Raw genomic sequence first — 24,780 nt, forward strand, 5'->3', positions numbered from 1 at the left:
TGCAATGTAAGACTTATCTGTCCTAATAACTACTGAGCGTTTGGGCTTTTTTTTCTTTAATGACTTCCAAAGGAAAAAATAAATTAGTTGCTCATTAAAAACTGTGATCTGGAGAGCAAGTAGAAACAAACCATTTCAGTTCTGGAAGCTCTTTTCTTGACCTGACATCCTTAAACAATGTGCAAACAAAGAGCTCTATTAAAATCATGTTAAGGAGCTGTCTGAAATTCAAAAAAACAAGGAAATTTTGAGTTAAAGGAAATTTGCAAAAGGTAAAGCTCTGAAACGGGTTAAGCCTTCTGTGATTATTTGGCTGCTCTGTGCTGCAAGGGCCAGAGGGATGTTCTGTACAGAAATCGTAAATTTGCTTATTTTTTCCTTTGGAGATGCATTGTTTCCCAAAGACATTCTGGCTCCAGCTCTGATCTGGCATTCCAGATTGATGCTTGTTGAACCAACAAAGATACTGGGAAGCAATGCACGATTATGCGTCTTCTGGTTTATTGCTTACTTGCTAGTCATTTCCTTTACTTCTTCAACCTTTAAGCTTACAGTGGGATGAGGATCTCCAGCTGGAGATCTGATAGGACAGCTTGATAGGCAAAGAGCCGGCATTTGATTAGGTTACGGTGTTTATTAACTGTATAAGGATACTATATCAATAATGGATCTGAACAGATGTCAGGTGGATGATGCTCCAAGAATAGCAAGTAAAACAGCTATATGGCACACCCAACACTGCTTCCCACTGTCAGTGTCATCTTGGGAAAAGTATTTAAGATTTTATCAGATTTTAATCTGTTTGATTTTGCACTAAAATGGACTATGCACATTCACAAAATCCACCTGAGCATCTCAGCCGTGAAGGCTTTGGTGTGGTGATGCACCGCAGAGCTCGTACTTACTTTAAGTGTTCCAGCTAGATGTAGAAAATAAAAAAAGGTTTCTATCCCAAGACTCCACTGTCCTAACCTGGTCTCAGATTATTTTTTTTTTCAAATCAGAATTACAGGTACCAGTCCTGGACAAATATTCCCAGCCACAATCCTTCTGCTTTTCATTCAGCATGAGGCCTCCCTCTGTTCTTGAAGATGCCATGCCTCCCACCCTTCCCACCAAAGAGGGTTGCACTTTGGTCCAGCAGATGACGAGCAGCAAAGCAAAGTCATGGGAATGTGAAGGAATGGTTTGCCAAGCAGCAGGTCCGCGCTGGTGTGTGGCCTTTAGTCAGGGTTAAATAAACAGCGTGTAAATAAATAAATAAATCACTCCTAGGTTGCAACCTTGTAAATCAAGTCTAAGCCTGGAAGGGATTTTTATGGTCCAGCTGGAACAGTGGAGCAGTCTTAGCAGAATAAATATATATAGGGGGAAAAAAATAACTATGCCTTCCAGTTGCTCCCAGGCTGCTGTGAGGAACATTTGGTGCTGCTGTAAGTCATGCTGATGATTAAAAAAAAGGACAGAGGGGACCTCGTTCTCATTTACCTGACAGCTGTTTCACATTATTTTAAGAGGTTTAAAAGAGGAGTAAAACAGTTAAATGCACCCAAGAGTAATCTTCCAGCTTCAGAGCCAAATAGAGGGCTGAGCAAGTAAATGAAAATCCAGCGCAACTAGTTCCTAGCAGCAGGTTTCATGGAAGTGGATGGGAGCCGGGCAGGGATTTGCTTGGAGTCTGTTATCTGGACATTACAGCCCCGGGATGCTTCATGTACTTTATTGCTCATTACCAAATAACAGTACGAATACTTAGAGCAGTCCCTAGATTTAGTGTGGTTTGACTAGACTGGGTAAAAGCTACTGGCTGCATTTTAAATAGTCTAGAGAGACCTGTCTGATGCAACAGAGGAAAGCCAGAAATGGGAGCTGGGACTTCCACCTCCCAGCCCGCAGTGGCTTGGTCTGGCAGGGCCGGGGAAGACAGAGCAAACAGCACTCGCGATGGGGAGAAGCCATAGCCACAGACCCTGCACGGAGCTGGTAGCATCATCCCTTAAACCATGGGGTTTTACATGGGGTCCTGGCCAGCGGGGCTCTGGGGGTGCCTGGGCTAGGGCAGAAGGCACTGGTGACGCAGGGCTGCGAGCGTGGGGCTTGACGTCGGTGGGGACATCCCATGGGAGGGTGTCCATTGCTTTTCAATAGAGAATGATGCCGACAGTGCTGGTATTTGGTATTTTCCGCTTTCCAGGTGTAAAGAGGGAGAGCACCTGCTCCAGCAGCTCACACGGGTGTGCCCGGCAATGGAGGGCAATGGAGGCGTGCGGGCTGCCCCTGGCATGGGATGCGTCCCCCAGCACTTACGCCATCTCCCAAACGCTGTAGGGATGCAGAGCCCACCTGTCCTGGGGCTGCAGGGGAGGTGCCGAAGCCTGGCTCTGGCCCAGGGTCACAGTGAATATTTGGGGTATACCCCTGCCTTTTCCCGAGCCCCATTCTGGAGCGTGCTGTAGGTGCCGACTGACTCCCTGCTGCTGCCAGCCCGCTCCCACCAAGCAGCGGAGGGTGCACCGAGCACCGGCGGCAACGGCACGGGGGCGGGTGGTGCAGTGCCGTGGTGCACCCTGCGGGCAGGAGCCCTCCCTGCCCACATCCCCTGCCTGCCACAGCACAGACACCCCCCCCCACCCCGGGCCACCGACCCGGCAGGGTGGGTGGCCGGGGGGGGGGTGGTCTGTGCGCAGGGGCTGTGGGGCAGGGTGCAGGCAGGCTGCGGCCAGCGCAGAGACAGGGGTGCAGGCAGGGGTGCAGGCAGGGGTACCGGCGGGGCAGGGGCAGCAGCACCGGCAGCGGACACAGGCAGGGCAGGCAGCGCGCGGGCAGGGCGGGGCGGGGCGGGGCGGCTCCGCCCCGCGCTGCCGATTGGCGGAGGGCGGTGACGCGGGGCGGGCGGGGCGGGCCGGCGGCGCGGGGGGGCGCGGGGCCATGCGGCAGCCCGGGGCGGCGGCAGCGGCAGCGGCGGCGGCGGCGGCGGCAGCGGCGGCGGCGCCGCCTTCCTGCCCGCGGCGCGGCGGCCGGAGCGCCCCGCACAGCCATGGGCGATGGGTGGCTGCCGCCCGACTGCGGCCCCCACAACCGCTCCGTGGCCGGCGGCGGGGTGACGGCGGCGCCGCCCGGGAGCAGGCAGCTGCCCGCCGAGCTGCTGTCGCAGCAGTGGGCGGTGGGCATGAGCCTGCTGATGGCCCTGGTGGTGCTGCTCATCGTGGCCGGTAACGTGCTGGTGATCGCGGCCATCGGGCGGACGCAGCGGCTGCAGACCCTCACCAACCTCTTCATCACCTCGCTGGCCTGCGCCGACCTGGTGATGGGGCTGCTGGTGGTGCCCTTCGGGGCCACGCTGGTGGTGCGGGGCACCTGGCTCTGGGGATCCTTCCTCTGCGAGTGCTGGACCTCCCTGGACGTGCTCTGCGTGACGGCCAGCATCGAGACCTTGTGCGTCATCGCCATCGACCGCTACCTGGCCATCACCTCGCCTTTCCGCTACCAGAGCCTCATGACCAAGGGTCGGGCCAAGGGCATCATCTGCACCGTCTGGGCCATCTCCGCCCTGGTCTCCTTCTTGCCCATCATGATGCATTGGTGGCGGGACGAGGACCCCCAGGCGCTGGAGTGCTACCAGGACCCGGGCTGCTGCGACTTCGTCACCAACAGGGCTTACGCCATCGCCTCGTCCATCATTTCTTTCTACATCCCCCTCCTCATCATGATCTTCGTGTACCTCCGGGTGTACAGAGAGGCCAAGGAGCAGATCAGGAAGATCGATAGGTGTGAGGGCCGGTTCTACGGCAGCCATGAGCAGCCGCAGCCGCCCCCGCCCCCTCACCCTCACCACCAGCCCATCCTCGGCAACGGCCGAGCCAGCAAGCGGAAGACCTCCCGCATCATGGCCATGAAGGAGCAGAAAGCCCTCAAGACTTTGGGCATCATCATGGGGGTGTTCACCCTCTGCTGGCTCCCTTTCTTCCTGGTCAACATCGTCAACGTCTTCAACAGGGACCTGGTGCCGGACTGGCTCTTCGTTTTCTTCAACTGGCTGGGCTACGCCAACTCCGCTTTCAACCCCATCATCTACTGCCGCAGCCCCGACTTCCGCAGGGCCTTCAAGAGGCTGCTCTGCTGCCCCCGGAAAGCCAACCGGCGGCTGCATGCCCGTGGCGGGGAGCTGGCCCAGCTGCCCGGGGGCTTCATCAGCACCGTGGGCTCCCCCGAGCGCAGCCTGGCAGCGACCTGGTCCGACTGCAACGGGGGCACGCGGGGCGGCAGCGAGTCCAGCCTGGAAGAGAGAAATAGCAAAACGTCCGATTCGGAGTCCAAGGTATAGGGGGGCATGGGGGGCTGTGTCGCAGCCGGGGCAGGGGGAGAGGCAGGCAGGGAGATGCCCAGGAGCGGAGACATCCCCGGCAGCTGCCCCTTGGTAAGGCTGATGCCACGCAAAGCCGATCCCTGTCTTCGCGGGGAGAGAGCGGGTGTTTACTTAGGAATAGAAGCAGGTGAACTGGTGTACGACATACCTCATCCAAAACTACAGCAAACAGGAAACCCACTGACCAGAGAACAAAGAAAATAAACAGCCCGCCCCAAAGACAGCCAGCTTGTATTTAGGAGAAGCGCTTTCGGAAGGGGCTGCGGCAGTGCCCTTTGCTGGGGTGAGTTGGCCCGCAACCGGGCTGGTGGTTGAACCTGAGTGTGGAGGTGCTGGCGTTTGGCCGCCGGGTTGGGCTGCAGCCGGGGTCCCAGCTGTCCCCCGCCTCGCCCGCGGCTGCCGGGCACCCCGGCTTTCGTTCCCTCATGCCCAGCACCCGGCAGTTTTTGGGGAGGCGCAGGGTCCGTGCTGCAGGTGCTCCAGGCAGAGAGCACGGACCCACGGGCAAGATGGAGTTTTAAGCTTGGGGTGGCTGTGCTCCCCTCTTCCGCAGAGTTAGCGATGGAGAAAAAAATGAGTAATGAGGAGCACAGGTATATTTTGAAAGGGGGAAAAAAAAAAAACAACGCAACCCACACTTTTGTGCTTTTTCCCTCTGCATCAGCCAGCGGTGAGTTACTGTGCTTATCTCCTTCAGCCAGACAATAGCAGTCAGGCTGAGAAACTTCTACCTCAAACTGTGCATATTGTACAGGGGAATAAACGGACCGTGTTTATATTAAACAGCATATTTACATACCACTAATAGTATTTTATGAAAAGGGGGGGGGGTGGCAAGGAGCCTTCTGCAGCTTGTTCATTGTAATTACAGATGAACGGGGGGGGGGGTGGAATACTGGCAACAACAAAAATTTACTGCACATTTTTTCTAAAAATGGCGACAAAGCCATTTTTTGCACAGTGTTAAGAGTTGTAAAGTTATCTGAAGATGTTGCTTGCACACACGTACACACATGCAAATTAAAAATGAAACAGAGGTTTGAATAACACCGCCCCTGAACCTGATTTCTGGTTTGGTCTGATCTGTAATAGTTTTATTGAGAGAGTGACTTTTTTTATATTATTTTATGAAGGTACTGTAAATATATCCATATTATAAATTAAAATATCTTAAGAGACTTTATTATTTTTATTTTTATTTCCAAGTGCCCACGTGAATCTGCTGTTATTTTAGCACTTGTGTGTCATTTCCATTTTCCTCTCTGTCTGTGTTTTATAACATATTTATACTCTGGTGCAATTTACTACTGTGTAAGTAATTGGTCTATGTGCAATAAATACCATTGCAGCACAAGCAAGCGAGTCTCTATAGGTTTTGAAACAATACCTACCTATAATGGGAAGAACAGCATTTGTTTTTCTCCAAAGATGGCTCAGATTACCAATACAACTCTATCTAATGGCTTTTCCTGACACAAAAAATGTGTTTGAAACCCAATAAGGTTGTGTTCCTGTTGCACCGAGGTCTGCTGACTTCCCTTAAAATTAATGGCTAAAGACAAGGTGTTTCCAGTCTGATAATGAATACACTCATTTTCTGTAACTATTCCTTTCTGGAATAGAAAGTGGGAGTCAGGAGACCAGAATATTTAAGATTACAGAGGATGCTTAATTTGAAAGCTAAAAATGGTCTCAAGTAGAAAGAAATCTCCTTACGCGGTACATGCCACCCCACAAGTAAGTCCACCTCGTGCCGACGGTGGGCCTGATCCTGCCCAAGCGAGGTGGGCGGTGTGCGCTCGGCAGGACCAGGTCCAGGGTCCAGGTGCTGAGCGTGGGGATCGGGGGAGACCCCTTCCCGAAAAGCAGCCGGAGGAGGCTCGTGCCCTGTAAGGGGAGATAGCAGCTGGGGAGCCGGTCAGAGGAATCCAGACTTTTGTTCCCTCTTACTGTAAAAAAGGAGTTAACCTCTGAGGGAATGGCTGGGACGTTACTGGAGCAGGATCGGACTCTGGGACAGACTTAAACACTGCGGAAATCAGGGGAAACCTCTTCTGTTGTCACTGGGTGAAATAAAACCACCGAGTTTGTAGACCATAAAGCTAACGGTCATGTGCAGCGTGGCTTACTTTGCAGCAGTCTGCTGCCAATAGTCACATATTCCTCAGGGGCCAGATTATAACTGCATGGTATATTGTGGACTGATCCAAGTAAGGAGGTTCTGTGAACAGACAGGTTGCAGATTTGGGCCCTTGGTCCAAAAGGTTGTCATCCTGTATTGCTTTATGAAGGTACACTGTATCCTTGTGGTTTCATAAAGTTTTTCATTACTGCAATGAATACATGGCAGATAGAGCAACAAAAAGGCAGGGCAGAATAAAAGTGAAGCCATTTTTAGCTTTATTAAACTCAGAAGTGTAGTCAAATTAGAAATCAGCTCCCAGGAAAAGCACTTCCCAAAGTGAGTTCTTTACGGTGGTGGCCAATGATTTGTTTTGGAAACCATTTGTTCATTTTTTGTTTTAAAAATTAAGGCATTTGTCCTTTGCAATTTCTAATCATGTATTTTCAGGGAAAAAAAGTTACGCTTTTTATGCGAGGACAAAATAAAGGGACCAGGGAAATAAATAATACTTTTCCATTTACGTTACTGGGGTTCGATGTGAGCTGCAGTTAATGGTGTCTCCCTTGATAATAGTGAAATGGGCTCCTTAAAATGCCGAGGTGACGTCAGATCAGGTGCTAAGTGAAGTAGGCTCTGCCACTGAATGATTTTTTTTTTTTAACCTGGTTTTGTCTGTGATTCCAGCAAAGGCAACAGGACCAAAAGGGTGCACGGGATGGCGACGTCTGACACCGGTGACTGTGGCGAGGTGTTGGCTGTGCATGTCGGGGTCGGGACAGGATGGGGAGGCAGCACTGCCGTCCTCCTCCTGCGCACCGGGGATCGCAGCGAGCGAGGGCAGGACCGAGGCCCTGCCTGCTAGGTAGGGCAGGGCAGGATCTGGCCCCAGCACCTGGCTGGGAGCTGAAGTGGCTGTTGAGCCCTTGTCCTCGGCAGGGTGCTGGATCCTGGAGAAGAGCAGTGCCTGCCTACTGCGTGGGCATTGTGCAGGTGGCACAGGCTGGTGGACATGGGTCTTTGTCTCGTAAGTCGGTTCACATACTTAATTTTAACCATCTGAACACTCGTGTCCTTAGACTTTAAAAAGTTATGAAAGTTTTGGCTCAACAGGGTCCTTAGGTGGGAAATTTATGGCCAGAACTTGCTCAGCTTCTCCTGCCGAATAGCTGCGCTGGGGTCATGCTTCCCCTGGACAAGTGTAATGCCATGAAGAAGGTGAAAGGTACGATGAGTTTTGCCCACTGGCCTCAGTAGGGCCAGCTGTGTGAGCAAAGTGGTCAGGATTTGTCTGCTGTTAAGTTTTGGCCAGTCAAGGACCTGCTGGAATAGTCTGGCGGCTGGCACACTGACTCCCTTTGTAGACAGCTAAGATAATCCACCTGGCAGCATGGATGGCAGATGCCGGTCCGTCTTGCACAGTGTAAAAAAAGACAGTGGCACAGTAATGGTGCGGACAGAGCAGGACATATGGCACACACGTGTGCGAGGAAGAGGAGGCTGCTGGTGAGCAGTCTGCCGTGGATCACGCTTAGAACAGGCTGTTCTCCGCGGAGAAGAAGGATACTCTGAAAAGTGTTATGGGGCAGCTGAAATACTCCGGAGGCAATGAGTCAAACACTCATGATGAATATTTTTTTTCTGATGAAAACCAGACATGGATTAGCAATTGGAGCTGCAAGTCAGAAAGTACAGGTGGTAGGCATGCGGCTGCACACGTACGTGGGCAGGAAAGTAACAGCAAAGAGCCGCACGCCTGCAGGAAAGGGAGCCACAGGTAAAACAGAAATCCACTCGGAGAAAATTATTTGGCGAGGGTGCCTCAGACTTCTACATGCAAGACGCCCGATTCTCAAAGGCGCCAGCCGCACTCTAAGCAGTGTTTGCACTGCACTTCTGAAAAGCAGGCTGCATCTCTCCGTGTGCTTAGATGGGAATATATTGGGTGGAAAGCCTGGCTTCAGTTTTCCATGTGTTCAGGGAAGTTAAGGATGTTCCAGACACACAGCAGGCTATCGAAGTGCCTGCAGAAGTACAGGAGCACCGGTGAGAGCTGCACAAAAGCACTCCTGAAAATTCACTGCACTTTGAGGCTGCGACCCTCGGCATCAACTGACTGTAGCTCCAAGCAGTAACTGATGAACAAATGAAACTATGTGCAAAAAATGTGGCTTAAAATTGTGATCTGAACTATGCCCAGGGCACACGCAGCGTTTGACAGCATCAGCTGTGTGTTTGTGATACAGCATGCACCATTTCTTCTGCAAAATGCTGCTTTCCCTTTTGGGTATGCACGTGTTTTCAAGTGTAAGGACAACTTCTTTATCAGCTTTTTTTTCCCTAAACCCTATCTGCAGTCAATGTTTTATTAATAACTTTTAAGTGGCTATTTTGCAAACCTTCCTTGTGCTGCACACTTTCCTAATTTATTGTAATTTCCCGTCCGGTGGAGTGCACTGATTTCCTTTATGTAATATATCAGCTGCGGGGCTGGAAATTGTGCAGCTATGAACTGAAAGGGCAGACTTTCTTGAGGCCAAATGCGGTCAGGCATCATTGCCCCTGGGAGCAGAATTTGACCTGATAATCTAATCTTATACGAGAGAGTATCTCCAGAAAAGTATTGTTACCTGCAGTAAATGACCTCTGCTAATGAAGCTGGAGCAATTAGTCCTATGCAAAGCTGTCAAGAAAATGTTAACTGCTAAACAACAGTTAATGTTGGATAGCTCAAATGATGAGTGTTTTGTTTGCTGGTGTGTGTTAGCTGATGTGTTGGGAAATAATTATCTTTTGACTAGCAGCCAGCTTTGTACTAATCAGAAAGGAGGAGTCATGTTCCGTTTGAAGGATTATACCTAAAAATAGTTCTGTTACCGCCACATCAACGAGCAAAATAAAGCAAATTCACGGAGACGTACACACCTTCTTAACATTCACTTTTCGTCCTAAAAATTCATTGTTCAGCTGGAACTTTCTGTTTGATCGTGTCAAAAGCACTAATATGATCTCCTGCAATAGCACCAAGCACACTCCCCCCGAGGAGCATTACCCTATGCACCACTGACTCGCTTTCAGAGCCTGCCAAATTCCTGAACGCCCCAGGAGGAAGTAAGGAGTCTTTCTCTTTGTATAAACAATCGCATATAATGTAAGATCAACAATATTTGTGATAATCGTCTCACAGAAGAAATTGATATGCTTTTTATTTGAGATGTTTGTATGCCTGCCCATCCGCAAGGAGCAGCCGTGGTAACAGCAGGTGATTTATTTGTGCAATTCAGTAACTTCAGGCTGTCAAACTGTGCTCGAAAAAGGGACTGAGACGGGAAAAGGATAAAAAAGGTGATGCTGGCAAGCAAACCAGGGTTGTCATTGCAAACGGCAAAAACTGGGGCATCTTTTGCCATACTACAGGTGTTGCCTTTTGCTGGGAAAGTCTAACCGGTTTGGATAGAGATGCACCAGGCAGATGCTCTACAGAAACACAGGTTAAGAAGTGTGAGAGGTAAAGCACTTTCTGTGCCAGCAAGGGACTGGCAGCTGAAACATGCCCCAAACATCCCTAAAAGTTTTTCTTACTCTTTTGGGATAACAGCAGCAGACTAAAGCACACCTGAGCAGCTTCTCAGCTGACATACATAAAGCTGCACAGCTCCCTGGCCATCCATAGCTCCCAGGAAATGCGCATCCCTCCTGGCATCTCCCCTTCCCCTCCAAGGGGCTCTGGCTTACACCAGGTTTTGCAGGACCTGGAGCCTTCCCCCAGCCCGGAGCCTTCATCCTCTCACTTGGTGCCCCAACAGGAGGTGCCTCGTGGCACCCCGGGGGTGGCACCGCTGTGGGGCGGGTGCATGGGTGCTGCTGGGTGCTGCTGGGTGCTGCAGGGTGTGCCCGCGCTGCCTCGGCTGTGCCAGGCATGCTGGTGCAAGCTGCCGGCCGTGCCGCTCCCCTGAGTCATCGCTCCATCCTGCAAACACCAGCGACAGAATCAGGCCTGCCAAGCTGGAAATGAAAGAGTGTTTGGGTTTGTTGTGTAAACCGGCGATCAGCTTCCTGGTTCACAAAAACCGGCAGCTTGGTACGCATGTTTGCTTTGCAAACTGTCATTTTGTCTTCCTGCCCGCTCCGCTCCCGGGTTTTTCGTGGCGGTGTTTGCTTGCTCGGCCTTAGCACCCAGCAGCGTGAGTTTTTCAGCTGTGCCCCGGCAGCAGTCTGCATCCAGGCATGAACAGTACCAGATGCTGGGCAGTGTCTGGGTTTGGTCGTACCCATTCCGTCCAGGGTTGATGCTCGGAGTTATTAATACCAGCAGCACCAAGGTGCGAAAGCACCAAACAAACAGGAAATGAGTCCTGACCTCCAGGTCCACAACCTGGAGGAGAAAACAGAAGCTTACCCAGACTTTGCCACTGCCATGGTTAGCAGTGCATGTCAGACGTAATGGTGTGCCTTTCCTTTCTGATCCTGTGTAATGCACCGAATCCTGTTGGCCTTAATGAGATTAAATGAGGATTTGCTACTAGTTCAGTGCTCCAGCCATTAGCTGCTGTTGTGTGTCTCTAGGCAGTGATGTACCTTTGTATGCCTGGCCCAGTGTCTCTCTCAAAGCCATGATATTGAGACTTCTTCCTACCAAAATTACTTTGATAATTGGTCTTAAGCTCATTGGCAGAATGCTTTGAAAGGCATATTTAAGTGTATACATCAGAGGGAATCAGAGCCATTAAAGAGCTCAAAATCTCAGCAGCTGCTGGGTGTATAAATATTTCAGCTACCAACGAGTCATTTTGCAGGGCCAGGCGAGTGCTGCAGCCCCCTCAGAGGCTGTCAGCTGCCCTTCCTCGAAGTGGGACCACAGAATACTCTGCCACTGTAAGGAAAAAGTGCAGGGACAACACAACAGCTCATGACAAAAGATTTGCCAGGTGGTAAAATTAAACAGTGGTTTGTGGCCAAAATTTAAAGACCGCTTGTTAAGAAGAAGGAGTTGAGACAAGCCCCGACAGGATTTCCTAGCGGGGAAGGGAGAACAACGTTCAGGGTTGAAGTTTCCACGTACAGATGATGAGCCCCTCGTTGACTGGTCCAGCGAGAGTTACAGATGCCGCTGGCACCCTGTGCAAGCCACGGTGATGGACAAGTGCCATCCGCCCTGGCCACCCCCAGGGACAGCTCACGGTGCCCGCAGCCGCCCTCCCTCTGCTCCCATTTGGGTGTATAATGTGCCCCCCTCTCACCCGCCCAAGCATCAGAGGGGACCCCAGAGGTGCCCTGCGACACAAAGGTGTGTGCCAGCCCGTGTCCCCCCTTGAGGCTTGCCGACCCACCATTGTGCTGCGGAGGGAGGAACGTTTCCTCTTGGACTGGAGCAGGTAAACTGGGAGATGTCCCACAAAGCTCCCATTGTTTAACAGCTCGCCCGCTCACGGAGCCCGCCTTCGGCGAGGGATGTTTTGTTTGTCTGCTCTTCCCCTAAATACTCGCTTGGGAGCCGTCAAATAAAATCTCAATTAGCTTGCTTACGACATGAAGCATGGTGTGGGATGCGTTCCCTGGCAGGCGGCTACCCTCGCTGCGGTACGGCAGCAGAGGCCAGGGGGAGGCAGGAGGGGCCATGGGAGGACCTGTTGCTCGCACCCCTCCTCCTGGCTGAAGCATCGCTGGTACCCTGGCAGCTTCCCATCACCAGACTAGGACAGCCACAACAGCAGTGTGCCCAGGCTGCACCCAAAATCCTGGATCTGACACAGGAGCATCCAATCTGCTCACGAATCAGCTCGCATCAAATACTCAGGCTTTTTGGAGCTTTTATGTAATATTTGGTGCAAGGCAGCTGCTGCTGCAGTAATTGCCAGTAACAGGTATTGTATCGCTGCTCTAAACCACCTCGAGAGCATCCACGGGAGAGGTGTTGTTCCTGTTTCACTGCCAGGTGGTTCCTAGCTAGCTGGCAATGGGGTGAACGCATGTCTGCAGTTCTCAGCATCAGCCCATCCAAGCCAGCGCTGGTGCTCATGCTCTCCCCTCCATTGCATGTCCCGCTGCCTGGACTGGCTCTGCTGCCTGCGCAGCTGGGTGAGCAACAGGCTCCTCTGGCAGAAAACCAGCCCTTTCAGAAAAGGTTTGTTTCAGCTGATCTATGCAGGTTGCACAAACATGGGTAATTGCACGAGAGGCATGGGAATATGCAGAGCAAGGGGGCTGAGATCATGCTTTGGTAGCAGCCCTGATTTGGATCCATTGCTGTGATCACAAACCTCATGTCCAGCAGTGATACTGCAGAAGCTCAGACCCAGACCAGCAACCTCTAGCCTGTCATTTTGCCTGACCTGTGCTGGAAAAGCAGGACTCGCCACCTAAACCTTCCCTCCCTTCAGGGGCTGCTCTGAATATTATATTCAGAAGCTTAATGGCTAGGCTATTAAACTTCTCATTGCATATGAAAAGTGAAAAAAAAAATTAGTTTTGTACAAATATTAGTGCGATAGAAGAAAAACATCATTTAAGTCTGATTATCCGCTGTGTTATACCACAGTGAAGAGCATGGGACAGACTCCCCAACTTTTGGCAAAGATCTGGACCAGAGGAGCTGAAAGAGCAACTCCGGTACTGGGTGACAGCACTACGCTGTCCCCAGCTGCAAGAAGGTGACATGGCAACGAGCCACGGGCAGTAGAAAAATAATTCCCTGGGAAGAGCAGCTCTGTTTGCACAATGTCTTCGTGTGGATCCCAATGCTGATGGGCACCATTGAGCTGTAAGTGACTTGTGAGTAATCCCCATCGTGTGTGTCTTCTGGTGGATGATGTTTAACTGCTTTTATTCCTGTGCACTTCGCTCATGTGGGAGCAAGGAATGTGGTGATAAAAAGGCTGGAATAATTTCAGTGCTGGATAGCTTCCATTAATACATTTCTTATTATATAATGCTGCCATCACGGTACAAAATCTGCCTTTTAGGAAGGTGGAACATTTCTACATAGCCATAATTAAGAAAGTTGTGTTGTAGAGCAGGCTGGGCTTTTTAATTGCACCGGATGTGCTTGGGCTTTTGCATGGTATGGATTTCTTTGCCTTTACGTTACGAAGCACCTCATAAATTAAACGGTTGATGTTGTCAAATGCATGCCATTAGCACTTTGAGCAGATAATCCGTTCGGTGGCCTCAGCGGAGTCTATCGCAGGGCCTGTCTCCAGATAACGGCCTGGAAGAAGAACAATGGTGCTCCGAGCTCCCAGGGACCTCCGCTCTCTGGTTCTGCGCTTCAGAAGAGAAAAATTATCATTATCTGCATGGCTCAAACTCCCTTTGAAATGTGGTTATTTTTTACTCATACATTCCAAGTATTTTTTAACGTGATATCAGAGAGAAACTTGAAACCCCCTTTGAGAAGAGAAAGATTTCCTGCAGCCCTACTACTAAAGAAAATGGATAGATCAAGTAGTAAAGTTCAATGACTTACTTAGCATTAAATAAGAAAGAGAATAATGAATTGAATTTTGTGTGCCTGTTTTTCCTCTGCGGGGAACAGTCAGGCTAATGGATTTTCATTGCCTTCTGCTTCTGTTCATCAGTCTAGGTGAGTTCAAAACACTGCTGCCTTTTTGCACTCTCCTTCCCCTGCTCACTTGTCACAACTTCAAGCATTTGGAGCCTAGCAAACACATTGGTTTGCTACCACCAACGCCATCCTGACCAGTGAGGAAAACATGCGAGGTTAACCCCTACGTCCAACGATGACTTGTGGCCCACTGCGTGGACATCTGTATTTTATGCTAGGTAGCTCAAGCAGGCAATTCCTTACTTAGGGTGGACACTACTTTCCTACTATTATGAGCTCAGGCTTTAACGTTCTTCAAGAGAGACATTATTTCCCCACTGGGTTCACCAAAAACTGGTTGGGTCTCCAAACCCCTCCTTTGTTTATGGGCTTTGCCAAGCGCGCTGCAGGGCTTTTTATTGGGGAAGGAAGGGAGGTGGTGTAGGAGGAAAGCTATTTAACATAAACAACTTTCTCATGTAAACTCCAAACGCTGCTTGGCAAGGAAGAGGTTAAAGCTGGGGCGATGATGGGGGGACTCATTAGGGCAAAGATATAAATAGCAAGTCGGGAAGCCTGAGGAGGGACACGGGAGAAGAGGAAGCGATGAGTTGACCCTAGATGGGGTGGACTCCCTTGGCTTGCTGAAAGCTCTCTGCTGCTCCGCCCTCAGGGTTTGGACCTGGGTCCTCTCTATGGCATCCCAAAGTGGGGGGATGCTCAGAGAGAAACCCCGCATAACTGACCGTGAGTTGTATTTCAAAGGTGAACCTGAAAGGTGTTCAGTCACCTGAAGCCTTTCTGCAGAGCCAGAAACTGCTGCTGGTCCTGCCTGCCCCTTCCTGTCCCAAACCTTCACTAGGTCTGCCAGTGCCTGCCCAGAGCCAGGGAGCTGCTCTCTGCCCGCTCGGATGGTCGGAGCAGGATTTCCGCTTTCCTACCAGCCTTGGTGCCTCAGGCTTTCTCGTCTGTCTTATGTCCGAATGGGAAGTACATAATGAGAAATTGTTTAAACAACTTATGGTACAAGGAAACTCACTGGAGTAAAGTACAATGTTATAATTTATTTCCAAGGAAATGATGCACTCTCCAAAAGCACTCCACTCAAGCACTGCAATTTAAAGTTGCAGGATAATTGCTGGCCCTCTTCGGTGCTGCCTGCAGCCCTCATCTAGGTTTGAGCGTGGTGCACAAGGAGGGCAGGAGTCTGCCAAGCTCGTCTGTGCTGCTGTCTGGTCTTGCCACCAGCAACCGTTCATCAGCAGGTTATTGCAGATCTTTGCACGCAGTAAGATGCTCGATGTGGGTATAACTCTGCTGGTGAAGAGGCACCAGGCAACGTTATATAAACTCGGTGCCAATGGATATGTTAAGATATACACAAATGTTAGTGAGGGTGTTTCCTTAACAATGTTTTAAACTACCCATAGCAGCTGCATGGACCAAGATCACAAAGTGCAGAGGGTGACCAAGCGAAGGACCATCTCCCCATCCCCCGGGCTGTGAGCAAGGTTGGTACCTAGGCACAGTTGAATGCCTGCGGTTCAGGGAGGGTCTGGCTGTTAGAGCTGTCCTGACTGTTGGTTTGCTTGCCTGTGTAGGTCTGGACAGCCTGGTGCTGGTGAAGGGAAGTCCAGGAGCCACTGAAGCCCCAGAGGAATTCTCTTATTCTATTTCCAGCCTTGCTTTTTAAGATACAAAGGGCTTCAGATCAGATGCATTTCTGAAGCTTATCTGTGTGAATATTTGACTGCTTATCCAAACAGAACAAAAAACCTTCAAACCTTCTGAGGTCCATCCATCAAGAGCCTTATCTCTCCATGTCACCGCTTGGCTCCCGGCCGCTGCCGCTCGGAGCCTCCCGCTGCCTGGGGCTCGGCTCTGCCCACCAGCTTCCCATCTCCCCTCTCCGGGCAGCTTCACAGCATTAGCCACGGTCACCTCCTTCGCTCCCTGCCACTTCATTGCATGCAGGAGTGGCAGGCCTGGGCTGCTGCATGGTCTACAGCCAGCCAGCATCCCGACGGGCTGCATTTGTGCTGCTGTATCACAGCCCGTTTTCTCCATCCCCAATGTACGTAGCCATCTGGGCTATGGCCACAGCCATGACCAGAGCAGAGCACACTGATTCTGCTTGGTCCCAAGAAAGGAGAACATTTGTCTTTGTTTATGGGATATTAATGAAGCCCAGATAAAGGAATGCAGTCTCCTCTAGCTGAGGTTCAAAGACTGAAATATCCAAGGAGAATGTTTCTGATCCCCTCTCTAGTAAAAAGGATGTTTTGTAAGAGGTCCCCTAAATCCCAGCTGTTGGTTTGGGGAGGAGGGGATGCCAGCCCTTGCCACCTGACAGCCGCTGGTCCCCTCTGGCAGTGGCATCCTCACCACTGCAGTCAGGATGCTTGAGATCTCAGGTAACACCCCTAAAAACCCAGGTGGGCTCTGCCCCTTGGTAGCTGAGCACAGCACCTGAGCCACCAGCATGCACCGGGAGCATGGCAAGCGTGCAGGAGGGGCACACATCATTGGCCCCATGGAGGTTCCTGGCCAGGTAAAACAGCTGCATAGTTAGTCTTACGCCTAGTTTATAAAAAGCATTATTCAGCCTCGTCAGAAGAGCCTTTGCAATGCGTCGTACTTGGTACCGGGGCCACAGGACATTTCTTGCTTTGAAGCTGAGCTGGCACAAGAAGTTGTCTGCAGCCCTGCTGTCCTGTCAAAGCCGTGGCCAAAAACAACAGGGAGAAGACTTCAGAAAGAGACACCCATCCACAGCGTAACTGAGTTAAAATGGGGGCCTGGCTGGCTCAGGGCTTGAGAACAGCTTTTAAGCACATCAGAGGTTGAAATCCTGGGCACAACAGTGGGGATCAGAGGTCTCTGCTGCTTGGTACCGCATGGTCTCAACCCAGATCTAGACGAGCTTCGGCATCAGGCTGGCCTTTTCCAATGGGGACCATTTTCCTATGGTCCTTTTCACAGGAGAATCTGACCTGTGGGCTGTTGCTGCTCTCCTCCCCGTGGTTTTAATTTTTTTCTCCGTTTTGATAGTCAGAAGGGTAACACTAATTCCCATCTCATATATAACAATGAATTTGACTCAATAGCAAGAGGATAAATTTACTTTTTATACTGTGGTGTATGATAAGCTATTTATAAATATCATGCCACTTCTAGGTCATCATCAGGATTTAAAATAAAGTTTTAATTTAAACATAATTTTTCAGTGTTGACAGATATGATAAATACATTTTTGTTCCAATAAAATCTAATTTCAACAATGTTTTGCAAAATTCATTACAAGCTAAGGATTATTCCCCTGATTTTTTTTGCTTTGTTTGTCTCCATGTTCCAGTGTTTAGTTTAATGTTGCATTCCGTTATAGAAAAAACATTTGTGACTGCAGTAATTCCTTCACCAAGGCCTCTGCTTAAGGGATGGGAGGATGCTCTTGAGAAGAATCATGGAGAGAGGAGTTAGCTCGTGTCACAGAGGCCTTGGGGCAGTCGCAGTCACCCTCTGCACCATTCAGAAACTTAATGCCTTCCTTGCAGCTCCATGGGGCACTAAAAGTTACCACCACTGGGAGATACCCTTCCTTGAAGGGGCTCAGGACACTTGATCTGGTGCCGGCACAATGGGAGCAAATGCGCCTGATCACAGCCCGAGCTCCCAGGCCAGTGTGATGCCGCTGCAGCGTGATGACAGCAGCATGTTAGCATTGCTTCAGGGAATTCCGCGTTTGTCCAGTGCCCCAGGACCAGAGGGACCTGTCCCCAGGGCTCCAGTGGCACACGGGACTTCTTTTACACTCGAACTCCCTCACTTAAATCATGCCCACCGGTGTGAAGACGGTAGCCACCTCCTCCCTTCCAGAGCATCCCTCCTCTCTTCCAAAGGCTTTTTCTCAGGCTTCGAGACTGATGGCAGAACTAGCCCTTGGGGCACTGCTGCAAAGCCTGGTGGCAACTTCATGGCAATTGAGCTAACCTTGATATTTAAGGCAATCCCAAAAGAAAGCCAAGAGGGCACAGTGGGACAGATTTCATGTCTGGAAGGTGAGACTAAACAGAAGCCCTTAATCTACAGGAGGGCTGCATTCCTGTTGCTTGAGCTACCCATCCATTGCTGAGCTGAGTCCCTCCAAAATTTCTCTGGACATTCTCTGGTTTTCCTGCTTTCCCATGTGAACAGCTCTGAGGAAGACCTCTTTTTCTGAAATCAAACATTTTCATTCTGCAGTAAAATAGCTCTTACATCAGCTACCATTTTATTGTGGATGCAGCACAAAATAGCCCTTACATGTTGTGAGGTGAGGGGGGCAGATCCTGTGCTTGAACAGCAAAAGTACAAGGAATGATGAGCAGGAAAAACAACTTGTTTTAAAGTGCTTTAAAGCTGCTGTCTATCTTCTGAGCCCTGCAGCTTGCAGCCCATACTTCTCATGCCGCCTCCACATTAGACAGTCAAACAAGACATGTTGCTATTTGGAGAGCAATCTGTGTGCTGGAGACGTGCAAACGCTGATGCTTGTATCCACATGGACTGGCCTCCATCTGTGAGGAGCCTCCAGCTGCTGTGCTGAAAATACCTGGGGAAAGGGACATCCAGAAGGGAAGAGAGGTCTTCTTCTGGTGGGTTGTCACGTTGCTCAGGCTGCTTTCATGGCAATACCTAGAGGACGTCATCCCGCATGGCCAGCTATGATAATCTGGTCAGTGGGAACAGGTGCTGGAGGATAATCCTGCTGTTTTTCTTGGTTACGGTTCACTTCAGTCACTACGACTGAGCAAAGAGGACTATCACAGGAGCAATTCAGGAGGTGAAGTTACCGGTGCTGTGTGTCCGTGGCTCTGTGGACGTTTATTTCCAAGGCAGACGCCGGTTTTGCTGAGCAGCCTGCCCTGGCGAGGGCAGCGGGCGAGCTGTCAGCACCAAAGGGCTTCACTGGCTGGCTCCTGCCGGCCGTCCTCGCTCAGGTCTGCGCCGTGCCCCTCGGGGACGAGGGCTGGATCCCAGATGCAAAGCCCATGCTCTCTACAGCTCTCCTGGAAAGAGGCCTCCCCCATCCCCCAGTCGCAAGTGGGACGGAGACTGCCCAGCCGTGCAGCAGCTAGTGGCATCGCCCCGAAACCTGGGCTGGGCCAAGGCACTGGCGGGGCGAGGATGAGGGGCAGCAGCTCCAGCTCAGCTGCCAGGTCCGCGCCGGTGGGGAAGGCTTGAGGCACTGCAGACCCCCCCGGGGTTTACGGTGAACCAGCCCCTCTCTGTGAAACTTCAGAGCAAGTCTGTCCCTGTGTGAGCGCAGGCCCATGCTTCCAGCAGACTTTAATGTATCGTCAGGTTTTGTTTTAAATCCCCGGAGTGCTGCACTCATCCATTCCCTCTCAGTCCTCCTCCACCACTCTTAGAGACCAGCGTGCGCCCTGGTGACGCTCCTCGCCAGGCAAAGTCAGTGCCTCTCTGTTCCAGTTTTACCACCTTTTGCTTCTGCTGAAACAACCCCGACACCCCCCCACCCCTGGCAATTCCTTCTCCACCAGCAAAGGACACATAAGGTTTGTGGCACCAGCCTTTACGCAGTGTCTCTGCACAGACGTCTGCTCCCCTTTACTGGTTTGCTTCAGGACTTAGCTGACACCTAATTTCAGTAACAGCAAAGCAATCGAGCTTGGCTTCATGGTTTTGTGGCAGTCTTGGCCCAAAGCTGTTTTAAATAACAAACTGCAAAATAAGCATACGTGTACAGAGACAAATACCAAACTGCAGGAATAGGAACTAGAAACGTGCAGCTCAGGAAGGGTTGCTAAAGCTCCAGCTTGTAGCTGTGCTGATAAGGCAGTTTCCAAGAAGTTGCCCAGCCCTTAAATTCTAGAAACTCTCTCTTCCCAGGTCAATAACCTTTTATGGACTGAATCCTGATGTCATCCTACAAGCAAACACGATCCAGGCAGGACCTTCTGCAAGTGATACGAGAGAAAGAAGAATCCGTGTTGCTAAGATGGGGCCCAGAAACTTTCTAGCATAGAAAACAAAAACACACAGTGAAAAGCACATTTGGTAATTCAGGTAGTTTGGGAAAGCACAAGAAAATGCTTCATGCAACTTCATTCTTCTTTGGCCAGGTCTCCTCCTTGCCTGAGAGGGGATCGAGGCTGCTGCTCTCCCCTTCCTGCGCTGCGGAGGCAGCGGGCTGCAGCGCTGCGAGGCTTGGACTCCCTCCAAGGTCTCCCCTCTTCCCGGGGAGCGCTCGATCAGCCCCAGGAGCAGGGCTCTGCGCCCAGGCTGCCCGGACACCAGCTCCCTCGCAACTCCGCTCCCTACTTTTCACCAGCCTTAACTTCAGACATGAACAGAGGCTCTTTGGAGAGAAGATTTTCCATAGCATCCTGCAGCTCTGTTAGCAAAAATGTTCAATGTGGCTCTAGTGAGAGCACCAAGACGGGGACGATGAGACTAAGTTGCTTGGCTCCCTCATTTCATGGGGATTTTTTAAAATATCTTATGCAGGTGTGGGAGTTGACACAACAGAGCATGCACCGTGTTAGAGTCTGTCCAGCTTGTGTGTAAACACTGCTATTCCCTTTTTAAAACTCTTAGGAGTTGTTTGATAAACACAACATATTTTGCTTAATTTCCAAATCATGTGCCGTTTCCTTAGCAGGCCTGGTGGAGGAGGAGCCACCCATGCGGACACAGGCTGCAGCCCTGCATCCTGCAGAACAGTCCCGGGTCCCTGCCGGAGCTGGCAGCGGAGCCGGCAGCGGAGCCGGCAGCGGAGCCAGGCAGAGGCTACACCTGCTGGACCTTTCTCATTGCCTCCCTGCTCTGAACCTCTCCACAATGCCATTTACTGATGGCACTGACCGCTTTCTGGGCAACCGCAGAAATGCTGTGTGCTGAGCATCATGGCACAAACACCTCTCGCTAGCTCTTCATCAATAACAGAGCTATTGAGATGTGAGTAAGCCGTGTAAACAGTGAGGATGCTCAATGAGTAGCTTTCTGGGCCTGACCTACTTGTTGCTCATTTGGGGTCTGACTTGTGTTTTACAGAGTCTGGGTGTGCTCTCCTCCTTGCTGGCCCTGCAGAACAGGGGCAGCTTTCTGAACTGAGGCAAATTGCCAGAGTTTCGCTGAATTGGGGAACCTGACATTTCCCCATCGAAACGTGCTCCTACCACAAAAAGAAATGACTCTTCCAACAGTCCTTAAGAAGGGGGAAAAAGATTCATGCATACTGGATGGGCACCCACCTGAATTTGCGTGGGATCCCACCCTTGTGTGGGGGGTCATGGGGGTGTTCGTGGGAAGCACCCTTGCATGCTTAGGGGTCTTCACGGGAAGCGGTGCTAGAGCGTGAACCCAGCTCTGCCGTGCGATCATGCATCATCGTGCAGGCAGCACTCCTGAGCAGGCAAGCCGGGTCCACAGGACTGCTGCTTTTGTGAGGGTGCAGGACCTGGCCTCTGTAATCCAGGCAACCCAAGGTCATGTTTGTCCCACTCAAGGAGTTCAGCCAAATGAGTCCTGTACCTCACCCTGACTCCTGCAGCCTTGAGATTAAGGGACTTGGTACTTGCTTTGGATGGGCAAACTTTGGGGATCTTGCAGGGCTGAACGCCCACTGCTGCTGACGTGTCCAGGGGGGTCGTGGTGCTTGTGCATTTCTGGGGCAGAGACTTTGTTTTTGCACCAAGCACGCTGAATGCTGTCAGCGTAATTTCCTGATCTAGGCCTTTTTTGATCGACCTGCTCTTCTGAGCCGCCCTGAGCCTCGGCAGGTCATGCTAGCTCACACCTACAACATGTCAGGCCTCGGCTGCCCAGTTAGCCAGGCTCCGGGAAGGTCACTGGAAGGGCTCCAGTGGCCTCAAATAGGAGTTGACTAATGCTGCATGAGATCAAAACAAAATGTCTCTGCATATGAAAAAATATTATGGAAACTGTATCATTCATGCACAAAAGCCGCACTTCAAACTTTATCGTATAAAATACATAATATTGTAAATGGAAAGAAAAATTGCACGAGGCCTGGTGCACATTAAAATTGTTGGCCTTTGAAAACATCCCTTCCCATAAACACAGCTATTTCCTGGGGTCTGGCACACAAGTAGGCATCCGAAGGTAGAAAACTTGGACTCTTTCTGCACTCCTTCAAAGCACTCATTTCTCTGTAGCAGTAATTCATTTCTAGGCTCATCCCTAGAATGATGAGGGATTCTGGGGATCCCTCTAGATATCCCATAGCCTCATGTCTTGTCAAGAGTGACCCAGAGCCAATGCTTACAATGGAGTTGTCAATAGGAGGTGATAGGGTGGTGTGACAGGCAGGCTTCAGGACCTCATAAATACAGCAGTGGTGCCAGGGGGCAGAGGTGGGTGCTGAGAGCACCCCATGAGCAGGCTGCAGTGCTTGGCTTGGTTAGGTCTTTGTGGGAGGTCTGACTCTGTGGTCCAATCCTGCCCCACAGATGCTGGCCAGGATTTGACTGTGGTGCTCAGCAACTCAGAGTCCCTGCGGTTCCCGCAGCTGCCGTCTGCAGCTTGATCGTATTCCAGCAATAGCTGATTGCCAAGGCCCAGGGAGCAGGATTTAGCATATCACCTTGAGGAAAAGAGCAGAAGATGGCTCAGCATGCACAGCAAATGCAGTTCTTAGCGAAAAAATGAATTAATGTGAGTATTAACCAGCAATTTGTCATACAGCCTCTAAAGCCAGCTTCTGATGCTGTGAAGTGTTCAGTGAAAAGCGACGGATACTCCTCTGGCTTCTCCAGAGTTCTTCGGCGCTCGGAGCAGGTGAACACCACCAAGGCTGTTTGCTGCTCAACACATGGGAGAAGCCACGACGAATGCTTCAGCTGCTCACTGCGAGTGGCTCTTTCCTCTGCCCTGGGGCCATGGGGCAGACTGTAGCTCCCTCTGTGCCGTGTCCTCTCCTCAGGCAGGAGCATCAGGAGCTGGCTGCGGGCACTGCAGAAGCACCGTCTGTCTCCTGGTAGGCTGGACCTGAAGCACTTTCCATTTATCGCTCTGCTGTGCCTCACTACCACCACCCTGTGACACCTCTGTGGCAGGGGGGTCCCACCACACACCTTCCAGCAGCTGGGCCTGCATGCAACACATTCAAGCTTCAAGCAATACAGAGACAAGAGGAATAACCCGTCTGCACCATTTGTCCACTGTTGCAATCAAATTACCCTTTTTTTCCCCAAAACACATGCAGTTCAGGCCAACCAGTCACACTGTGCAAGCCCATCACTGATCCGCATGCCTGCAGAGCGCAAGCGCTCTGAGATGGCTGACGGGCTCTTGGGCTCTCATGCTCTCCTGCCCCAGTGTCATGGGCTGGCTGTGGAATGTGGCTCAGCTAACTGGGCTATACTGGTTTCCTGCCGGAGTGTGTTCCCCTAACTGACATCAGGAGACATCCAGCTGCAATGACTAAGCTCTTCTTACATTCCAGAAATCCAACAAATAAATGTTTCTTGAAAATAAGCTAGTGTTTTGTTTTAGGAAATGAGTGAACCATCAGCTTAGTTGCTTTTGCGTAGGGGACAAAGTTTCACAAGGACCCGCAGGACACCAGGCAGTAACACGAGCATCTCGCTTGCTCACCCTCCCAGCTCGTGGGAGGATGTGATGTGTTTGGAATGAGCTCTGGAGGTCTAACTGCAGAGAGTAATGATGTGTGAAAGCTCACTTTCATTTTTCACTCTACTTTTTTGGAAGGTGGAACATTTTACAGTTGACAGTACCATGCTAAAGCCATATGAGGCAAGCAACTATTTTTAACCAGACAGAGACTATCTGAGAGTCTACTGCTGAATCATTTTAAACAAGGAAGAAATCATGGGATCCAAAAGTGGTGCTGGGGGAGATGGGGGTGGAAAGGCTTTTATCACGCTCTTGTTCCAATAACTGTTCAACTACTTCAAGACTATGATGACAACTATCTGAAAGTGCCTGTGGGATCACTTCAAGTAGTGGCTGCATTTTACAAAACGCTTCCGCTTTGAGAGAGAGGCAGGTGCTCAGGTTAGAGCAGCTTGAGAGGCTGCCCGTGCTCGCTAACCCCCTTCGCACCCGGCACTGTGCTCTGAACCGTGCCACATGGGAGAAGGCACTTGAGCTTCTCGGTACTGCCCTTCTCTGCGCCCTCATCGCCCTGTCGCGCATTAGCTGGCTGCAGCATGCTGAATGCTTGTGGGACCACAGCTTGGGGTGAGAGGAGAAAGGGCGGCCTCAGCCCTGGTCTGCATGCCCTTCCACCTGCCAGCTAAAAGCACTGTTTCTCCCTCCTCTGCCCACGCCAGCACAGAGGTGGCACTTCAAATAACGCGAGTTTGCCGGGTGAAACCAGCCTCGTGGATAAACTGAGGGATTTTCTTCCCATTTCCTTCGTCTAACATATCTCAGACTCACAGCAACACCCCTCCTTGCTGGAGGGCTGGCAGCTATGGACTAAGGCAGCTCCTCGCACGAGGAAAGGGAGAGCTAGAAAGTAAGAGCGAGTGCCCAACAAGCCATGATCCAAACCGTGTTACAAGCCTATCAGCACGATTGTGTGAATTAATGCACAGCCTATTCATACTCACTCGGAGCACAAGGGTGGTAAACTTGTGCACTGTGTTTAGCTTTGTCTGAAGTCTGTGGCTCCATTGCATGTGCAATGGAGTATTTGGCCCTGGAGCTGAGCTGAGAGTCCATGTAGAAACACAGCGCTGCTCGGGCACACCGTGGTGC

At 51.0% G+C, this 24,780-nt stretch overlaps 1 protein-coding gene across 4 annotated transcripts; it reads left to right on the forward strand.

Annotated features, from left to right (window-relative positions):
- Window positions 1-2,947: 2,947 nt before the first annotated feature.
- ADRB1 (adrenoceptor beta 1) lies at window positions 2,948-17,251 on the forward strand. 4 transcript variants are annotated; one of them, XR_012043870.1, is made up of 3 exons: window positions 2,948-4,318; window positions 7,176-14,070; window positions 14,797-14,842. XR_012043870.1 is itself a non-coding variant. In XM_072870689.1 (3 exons), exons 1-3 carry the CDS (start codon window positions 3,038-3,040, stop codon window positions 15,654-15,656), a joined length of 1,386 nt encoding a protein of 461 aa, XP_072726790.1. In that variant the 5' UTR covers window positions 2,948-3,037; the 3' UTR covers window positions 15,657-17,251. The 4 variants fall into 4 exon arrangements, 2 of the variants coding, with proteins under 2 accessions (XP_072726790.1, XP_072726791.1); XR_012043871.1 differs by lacking the exon at window positions 14,797-14,842 and having other exon boundaries at window positions 7,176-13,248; window positions 13,675-14,176; XM_072870689.1 differs by lacking the exons at window positions 7,176-14,070; window positions 14,797-14,842 and adding exons at window positions 15,462-15,542; window positions 15,633-17,251.
- The last annotated feature ends 7,529 nt before the right edge of the window (window positions 17,252-24,780 follow it).

Source organism: Ciconia boyciana, chromosome 8, assembly GCF_034638445.1.
Source record: "Ciconia boyciana chromosome 8, ASM3463844v1, whole genome shotgun sequence".
Taxonomy (NCBI): Eukaryota; Metazoa; Chordata; class Aves; order Ciconiiformes; family Ciconiidae; genus Ciconia; species Ciconia boyciana.

Bases quoted from the DNA above. Each gene is read 5' to 3' on its own strand.
- ADRB1 (XM_072870689.1), top strand. From the start codon at position 3,038: ATGGGCGATGGGTGGCTGCCGCCCGACTGCGGCCCCCACAACCGCTCC. The intron at 4,319-15,461 runs GTATAGGGGGGC...AACTACCCATAG, and splicing joins CGTCCGATTCGGAGTCCAAG to CAGCTGCATGGACCAAGATC. The intron at 15,543-15,632 runs GTTGGTACCTAG...TTGCCTGTGTAG, and splicing joins TCCCCCGGGCTGTGAGCAAG to GTCTGGACAGCCTGGTGCTG.